This window comes from Mercenaria mercenaria, chromosome 15 (genome assembly GCF_021730395.1).
Source record: "Mercenaria mercenaria strain notata chromosome 15, MADL_Memer_1, whole genome shotgun sequence".
NCBI classification, from domain to species: Eukaryota; Metazoa; Mollusca; class Bivalvia; order Venerida; family Veneridae; genus Mercenaria; species Mercenaria mercenaria.
The window spans coordinates 72,975,338-72,984,545 of NC_069375.1; the positions used below are offsets into that span (position 1 = coordinate 72,975,338).

The following is a 9,208-nucleotide window of genomic DNA, read 5'->3' on the forward strand; positions in this document are numbered from 1 at the left end:
CTAGACTGCGCGAATGCGCAGGATGGTCTGGATCTATGCTGGTCGCAAAGCCACTAGGTTGGGTTTCTTATGGCGTGGCTCATTTTTACAAATCTAGCATCAAGCCATCATTTCAAAGTGCATCCCAAGTCGCTTGATTCAGGGACAAATGTCACGCGTGAAGGCCGAATGTCAAAATATCAATATTTGCATTTTCCTTATCCTGTATAAAAGCGATGTCCTGGGGTATTACTCACAATTAATTACAGATCTTATTACGAGACAGTTACAGACTGTAATAGTCTAGAAGATAAGAGATCAGTGGGTATTTCTATTATTTTCATCAAGTGGATTGATTTTGATTAATTTGTTATTTTTGGAGCTGTTATGATGTTGTTCAATGGTCTTTGTTGTATTTGCTAAATGGGTCGTAGCTGGTCCAAACTCCAAGTATCTGTGAAGTTTTCTTGTCCATTGGAGTCCATTCAACGGATATTATAGCAATGTTCTGTTTCTCCGGTGCTAAGGGACATGAGAGGTGTTGTATATGTCATTACCTCTCATGAACAGACTAAATCAAACTAAGTCTGCTATTATTTCCTTCTCGGGTGCATTATATTCTTTCAAAGGGTCCTTTACAGATTTTATTCACTTATATTCGTACTTATCGTATATCACATGGAATTGGTTTTTCACTTTCGCTGACGAACACGAAGAATCTAACAATAATGGGTCGTTACCTTTTCCGAATTAAATGTGTTATATTTAATCATAACATTGTCAGGTTAAGTGTGTCATATTTTATCATGACACCGATTCAATCCCATGCTTATCAGGACGTTAGTGTGAAACGGCTGTATCTCCTCCAATAGTTCATATTTGCCGCACTTCTGTCGCTCTTAAGCTAGAGTTAGGGTTGTTTTATGTAGAGGACAACTGTTATCTGTTGAACATGTTATACCGTTCATTACAGATGTTGTCCATGTTTGTGAGCATCGTGTACCGAAATTTGATCAGCATATTCAATAATACTTTGCGTCATTTAATCAGTTATGAATTTTTTGAAATATTACTAATTCTTCTTTTTATAACTCGTTGTTAACCCCTCTAGTAATTGTCATCTTCTTAACAAAATAAAAATTAGATGACTTTTTATATAAATCGACGGTCCAGATTTTCTGCTTTTGACCGATCTGTAGTTTAACCATGAATATTCCAGGGGAAAAGTCAAAACTCGAAGGACAAGGTATGAAAATTTATTTATGATGTCAAGTAATAAAACATACATTGAATGGTTTATCGTACAGTGAATAGTCAATAAAATATGTAAAAAGGTCCTTTGGAGGCAAAGAATGCAACCAAGAAGAATAACAGCAGACTCGATTTGATTGAGTCTGTTCATAAGAGTTAATGAAATATGCAACACCACTCACACACCCTCCCCAACCAGCACCGGCTTAAGCGGAACACTATTACACATATGTTGAATGGACTCCATGATCCCAAAGGACCAGAATATATCACAACACTGAATCCAAGTACGGGGAGACTTTTTACAGCCGCCACACGGCACTTAAAGATTTCAGTTGTGATAGTTAATAAAATCTCACATGAAGAGACTCGATAAAACCGAGTGACCTAGGCCTTTAATTACGCTTTTTCGTTGCGTTCAATGCTTCCAAAGGATCTTCTTACCTACCGATTTTATGATGTGCCATGTTGCTGATGTTTATCTTTTGCCACTTTTTGAAGCATTTGTAACATTTTTGCATCATTTTGTCACACGTCATGTTAAGTATCCCTTAGTTAAAATGAAACATCTTCCTCTTATGAACGCTGCTTGGGTAAAAAGAGATTTACATACGCATACATAGGCCTCCATTTCGCTTGTCAGATATCTATAACGTGTTATCGTTTCCCGCTATAGTTATCATACTGTAAAAACGATTGGTGTTCTTCATTCCCCAAAACATAGTTTGTACCTGTACTCATTTTAACTTTTTAACATTCTTCATTCTTTAATGAGCACTGCTAGAAGCACTAGAAATCATGGCTACTAAACAGATGAGAAGTTTAACACAGAACGACATAGAAAAGGTAACACATTATTTCATTTAGATTTTCATAATTATCTAAATAACTAATATCTTAATTGACATTTCATTAGATTGATTTCACTATTCTTATAAAAGATGACCTCTGTCTTAATGTTGTGAATCCGTAATCACCGGAGAATGCCGACATCGCCTACCGAAAATCTGTAATTTGCCGATTGTCGTTAAGGGTCTACTGCATAATATCGACTCTTGTGATCAACGGAAATTCGTTTACTTATAGACCTTAATCGTTATATGTTGTTTTTGTCTTCAAAAAAAAACACAAGCCAAACGGCAACAAAAAGGTCTTGTTTCTAAGTATATGATTTTTTTACGTAAAGCATGCAGGAATGCCATCAAGGTTGCTTCCAGACGGTTAAATGTTTCCATCAAGTTTGTTCAAGTTAAAGAACGCCGGAAGAACTTCCTTAGATTTCCCTTCAACACATAAATAAGGGAAGTTGCTATGTTGAACTTAAGGTATTATGTGTACGACTGATCTTTCGTCATTTCAGGCATTCAAGAAAACAGTTGATGAAACAGAGGTACCTGCAGGAAGTAAACTTGTCTTAGTAACTGAAGATTTATACCAGAGGGCGCTTTCAATTCCGAAAGAGTGTTTTGTATATGATGAGCCCCTTGGAAAATCTATTGGTATTCAGTGGAGTGACGAGTTCGAGTCTCTATGGTTACACACATTCGAGGCAAATCTGTCCATTATCTTAGTCAATGAAGATAACGGAGAGATAATGGGGATGAGAGCCACTAAATTGATTAAAAAGGGAGACCATTTTGACTTGGACAGTCTGAAAGATGAAAAGCTACGGAGAATAATTGAATTTATGAGTTACGGTGTGACGGAGTTTTTCAACAAATACGGCATAGAAGAGGCGTTTCATTTTCTCGGTCTGGGTGTGGCCAAGAAGTACAGGAGGCGTGGTTTAGGAAAGTTCTTGATGCAAACTGCTGTGAAATTTCTTGGGAACTTAGGGATCAATCCGTATTATATCAAAGGCGAGGGGACCTCTAATTTCTCAAAGAAAATTTATGAAAACTGCCATTTTGATATTGTGATGGAATACCCTTTTGATGAATATAAAAAGGACGGGAATGTGGTATTTGATAACACTGCCGAGCACAAGTCTATGAAAGTTTATGGAATTTGTTCCAGTAAAAATCCAATTTAAGCCTATTATCAATCATTCCGAAACAAATCGTTTGCATAATACTAGTTATGTTATTTTATGTTTTAGTTTCAAGTAGGATGATTCGTGATGGCAATATGTAACTTCTAAAATTTGGTCTTAAACATCCGTATACTGTAGGGATGTAGTATATAAACTAAGAAAAAATAAATATACTGCCTATCGTAAACAAGTATTTGTGAAATATGTTTAAAAGTTTATCAAACGAGAAAACAGTGCGAAAATTGTGAGGCAGTGCCAGCTGATAGGTCCACGTGCTCATCTTAGTAAAAGAAACAAGGATAAATATCAAACACGGAATACCACGTTCAAAAAAACAAGGCTCCCCAAAACGAAACCCTCAGCACGCAGGTGTGCACACTTCTAATAAAAAACAAACACATGAGGACAAAACAAATAAAGGAAAACAGTGGGGCACCGCCTTTAAACGGCAGTTGTAAAAGCACTACTGGGAAACTAACCCTGTGGCCCAGTAGTATAGCAACTTAATAATAATTAAACTTCCATAGAACTAACAATTAAAATCAATGTATTTTATATATCACCTTGAGTTCATATTTTGTGCGGTAACTGGGTAACTTACCGGTCTCTATCGAGATCTGGTCTAACTTTATCATTTATTGTGTTCGCACACTAATCTCTATTCGGTGTATATGGGTTGTGTTAATATCTTAAATTCTTATTCATGTTATTCATGTACCTTTGCATTTAAAACAGATTAAAATATTAGCTTTAAATGGATTTAAATTGAAATATATTCTTTACAGAAAAAGAACCGTATATAGTTGATTCTCCATTTTTACTACAATGTGAGACTTACCTTAAGGGAAAAACAAGCTAAAATCAACAAATGAATATAAAGTGTTCTGAGAATTTTACTAGGGCATGTGCTTGACACATTCTCGTTTGACATTCGGCATGTTTCGGACGTAAACGCTTATTTAGGCAATTTAATTTGCCCAATTTTATTATGGGTCGACCTAAATTGGATTTTCGCCACTCCTTCGTTTATTTCATTGGGGAAAATGATCTAAACGTATATGAAATTTTACTAAATCAGATTCTAATGTACGACAGCCGACAAAATACGAAAATACGAATTTCCTTTTTTTATTTTTTTTTACGGAAAGCCATGTGCCCGTACAGAAATATTTAAGTCCGAAAAAAATGCCAAATTGTCTGACATAAATGTGTTACCACACAGAAATTTTCGATGTAATAACTAAATGATAAATCAAATAAATTATATGAGTAGTTATTGGTGGCAAGTATACTATTTTTGTGTTCAGTATTGGCTTGAGTGTGCGTAGGGAAAACTATTTTACGTACATAACACACTGATATCTATGTATGTTTTGTTTCGCTAGTGAATCTTTAATATGTATACTGAAGAACGACTGAGAAACATAACGGATTCAGATATCCAGCAGGTATGCATTTATTTCTTTGTAACTCCCCTCTTGTATTAGTATGTGTTCCAGTTTGTACTCTCATAGGCTTAATCTGTGACTCTTTATTAAAAATCACATTGAAATGAACTTTGTCACGAGCTGGGCTAGAACTATGCGTTCTATCGAATCTAGTGATGCGAAGTGGATGAGCTTCCAGCAGCTTAAAGAGTTCGAACCTCTAATTGATCTGATATAGAGTGAAGTTTGCTGAAAAGCAATTTATAGGAATACTCTCTCCCACAGCTTATCAGGTTTCTGTAATGCAATGGATTTTTATGAAATTTGGCATATTCAGTTTGATTACATATTCTTCGTATACACTCTAGGCTTTTTCCAGTTTTCTGTGTAACAGTCAAATGATTAAATAGTATACAAGAACACATTATCGAACAGAAATTGTCAAATGTCTGTATGATGACTCTGCAGGTCAGCAAGTTCCGCTTTTACGACAACGGAACGTATTGAGGTAATTATAGCGACTAACATTTTCCAAACTTTTTCATGTCTTAGTCCTACCAAAATTCAATTGTTATTTATTTTATTTCAGGCATTCAAGAAAATCCAAGGAGATACACTTGCAGAGGGAAGGTTGGAGCTGATAACGGAAGACTGTTTTCCAAAAGTTCTAGAGACACTTAAAGAATGTTTCATCGACAACGAACCCTTGGAGAAATCGCTACAAATGCAGTGGAGTTCGGATATGGAAGATGTTTGGCTGAATGCTCTAAAGTACAACTTATCACTTATGCTAGTAGATAAAGAAAGTGAAGAAATTATAGGCGTGCGTGTCATCCGCGTAACACGTAAAAGTGATTACTTCGAAAAGAATAAATATAAAGATGAACGCGTGATAAAATTGCTTAATTTCTTTGACTTCACAACGGACAAATGCGACTTCTTTAGCAAATTTGGTGTTACAGAAATATTCGAATTTTTCGGTCTTGGCGTTGTCCGAAAATACCGAAGGCGTGGCTTTGGGAAGTTGCTTATGGAAACTGGTGTAAAGTTTTTGGATAGTCTTGGAATAAAGCCTTGTTACATAAGGGGATCAGCTTCTTCAAACTTTTCAAAAACTATTTTTGAGAAATGCGGATTCGAATCTGTGGCCGAATTCTCGTATGAGGACTATAAAGTGAATGGTTCTGTCATTTTTGATAACACAGGTGAACATAAATCTATGACAGTATACGCGAAAAGTCTTGTATGAAGAAGGAGTTTCAGTAGTGAGTACACCTGGAGAATCCCTACGTCAGTGAGCAATTATTTTGTGTCAGTAAATATCATGACGAGGTTTGAATTGAACAAGACATCTAAATAACTGAAGTATGTTGTTCTTTCTGTTTCAAAAACTTCATTTTCTAAACAAACAAAAAATGCTAAGTTTGGTCATAACACCCAATGTAAGAAAAAAATCTATTTTGTTGAGCAAAGCATTTCATTTTACCCGTAAATAGTGGATCCATATATTGCTACACAAAACCTTATCTGGTTCCTGTCCGGCGGATCACGGATGTACGACGGATGCACACCCGACAAGTTACGGAGGCACACCCGACTGATGTGCCTAAAATTTAAGATGAACTCTACAAGAAAACACATGAATTAGTTATTTACGTTTTCTAAGTAGTCAGCTGGAATTTAGTGATGTAAAAATGGGCTTGAACCACTTATCATCTGATTTTATTTTATTCATTTTATAATTATAAAAAGACACCGAGATGTAATTTAACCACACAATCAAAGCAGGTTAATTTTTATTTCTTGTGTTGGGTTTAACGTCGCACTGACACAATTTTAGGTCATATGGCGATCGGGCCCCTAGGTAGAACCACCGACCTTCCGTAAGCCAGCTGGATGGCTTCCTCACATGAAAATTCGACGCCCCGACTGACGCTCAAATCCACATTGATGAGGAGCAAGTGATTTGAATTTGGTGACATTAACCACTTGGCCACGGAGCCCTCCACCCCTCCCCACTTCTTCCCCTTCCCTCCACTGCCACTTATCATCTGATAGATCTTATATTAACACATGTTATATGTTAAATTATTACTGTTTGATCATTGATAATTCATCCGCGACCAGTTCACGAATGTAACTATTTTGTGTAGCGCATGAACATCTTTTGATGTGATCAGGAATAAAACAAATATGCCATGATTGTCAGACGTGCACTGTTAACCCTGGTAGCGGGTAAACTCGCCCTCCAAAATAGAATCAATACGTGAATGCGGGATTCAAGAATTGTGATTGGTTCCATTTTAGAACCAGAATATAGTTGAAATATTGAATACACGAATCATTCATCGAGTGCTTCTATATTTTGTAACAGAGCAGATTTAATGAAAAAAAGATAAAATAAGATGTTGTGGATTCTTTGTTATTCTTTATAGTGTTTGTAAATCTAGAAAAGCAGGGTGTCCTGCGAAACAAACACAAATAAGCATAAACTATAGCGACATAAAACATTTTTAAAGCAAATTCGAGCAGTTAATTAGCAACGAAATCTAAGCTACATTTGCAAAACTTACTCCTATTGAATTAAGATGTTCCAAAACAAAACAAAAAAAAAAACAGCTGATGGATTGAAAAAAAAAACAAGTGATAGATCAGAACTCACGAAAATTGGACCAAAAGGAATTTAACCAACAATTTCACGAAGAAGGGACAATGGAATGAAGAATTTGGGATTCACCAGAGCTGTAATACTACAGGTAGAAGAAAGTAGAATGTACTTGTGAAAACTACATTTTCTTCGTAAAGAAAAAGTCTGACAAGCGGCATGTACAGGTTGTTTCATAATATCTATTACCATTTCGCTGTTTTAAATTTTTCAAAATATGGAATGTACTTTTAAATGAAAGTCACTAAGCGATAGGAGATATAATAAAATTTTCATTTGATACATAACATCAGCAGGTATATTTAAAATGCTGACCTTCATGCCCCTTCAAAGAGAAGGTTCAGTTTTACAACAAGTGCTCAAAATGACGTCCCCTCTGAAGATCTGACTGTTTTCGGTCGGCCAGTGTTACCATGTCGTCTGTCAATAACTCACCCTTACTGTTCAAATCTTTTAACTATTATGTGCAGTTGCATCTTGCTAAGTCTCTCATCCTCCATTTTAGTGGTCCCCACTGACTTTGACTACTTATTTTCGGAGGGTTGTGTTTAAATTCTTGTTAAAATAGCATAGCGTTGGAATGGGGCCGGTAGCACTAATTGAAAAAAACTGGGCTGTGGGGGCAGCCCCCAAAGTAACGTGACGTCACGACGTATTTCCGACCGGGGACCGCTAAACTGGAAGTGCCCCTCGTTTTTGCATTGATCTAATGACTGGGACAGATATTTAACTCTCATAATATAGCTTAACTACTTCTGTGCACTTTTCTGTGGGCAACGCCATCTTGAAAATATGACTTGACGTTGTTTTTTCCATCGCTTGACTGCATTTTTTCTTTAAATCGTATTTCTTTTTAAAGTTTTTAATTGTTTGTTTCTGTAATTATGTGTGTAGTTAGCTTATAAATTAATGTTAATTTACTATTATAATTATAAGTATTGTTAATTCTCGCTTATACTTCACATGTATACTTCAAACTTTGTCATGTAGATATGTTGGGTTTTATTTTTTTTTTCTCTACTTCATATTGAAGAAATATGTTTTTCGATAAATACCCGCCGTATCATTATGATCCATTTCTATATGTACATTAATTTAGAAATAATATATCTCATCGGTGATTTGTCGCTGAATAAATCACTGTTTGGAGTTCAGATGCGAAGGAATTATATCACGAGGGCGCAGCCCGAGTGGTATAATGCTACGCATCTGAACGACAAACAGTGATTTATTCAAGAGCAAATCACTAAATCAGATATATATCGATTCTAACACGTTATCAAGGACTTAAAAGTACACCCTTGTCGGCATGCATTAAATATTTGCCCGTTTTCAATCGGTTTCTTTTCCAGCGCGCTGCTGCGACGCTTGACGCTATGACGTAATAGTTGTGACGTCAGAACAGTGAATTGTTGTTTAATAATTCACTGTTTCCAGCCCTCTTTGTTTGATAGGAAAATGAATCGGATCGTGTTAGAATACAAATATATTCTATTTATTTTATGCTAACTAATGAAATACTGTATTCTATCAGTTAAATATTTTCATATCTCATCGCTCACACTGTGAAAATATGAAATCTATATTTTCACACTGTGAGAGATATGAGCTCCGCCCCCTCATACATTGTGTATGAATTTTAAATTATTTGCTTAAAACAGGATGAAAATTATAGTCGCACTTTGTTCTTTATAGATTCTAATATATTTCTCGATTCAAATTATTTTACTTAAAGAGAATTCCATACCGTTATGCAGCAAAATATAAAACAAAATGGAACTTTATGTTGCATGCGTCTTTATAACGTCAGAGAACGTCTGACGTCATGTCTGTTTACGCGCGTCTGTTTCCCGC

At 35.7% G+C, this 9,208-nt stretch overlaps 2 protein-coding genes across 2 annotated transcripts; both read left to right on the forward strand.

The window, feature by feature from the left end:
• The first annotated feature begins 1,949 nt into the window (after nucleotides 1-1,949).
• LOC123563083 (uncharacterized) lies at nucleotides 1,950-4,681 on the forward strand. Its single transcript, XM_045355663.2, has 2 exons — nucleotides 1,950-2,076; nucleotides 2,591-4,681. Exons 1-2 carry the CDS (start codon nucleotides 2,029-2,031, stop codon nucleotides 3,260-3,262), a joined length of 720 nt encoding a protein of 239 aa, XP_045211598.1. The 5' UTR covers nucleotides 1,950-2,028; the 3' UTR covers nucleotides 3,263-4,681.
• Nucleotides 4,660-5,938, forward strand: LOC128548827 (uncharacterized). Its single transcript, XM_053524330.1, has 2 exons — nucleotides 4,660-4,710; nucleotides 5,279-5,938. The coding sequence occupies exons 1-2, from the start codon at nucleotides 4,660-4,662 to the stop codon at nucleotides 5,936-5,938; spliced, it is 711 nt and encodes a 236-aa protein (XP_053380305.1).
• The last annotated feature ends 3,270 nt before the right edge of the window (nucleotides 5,939-9,208 follow it).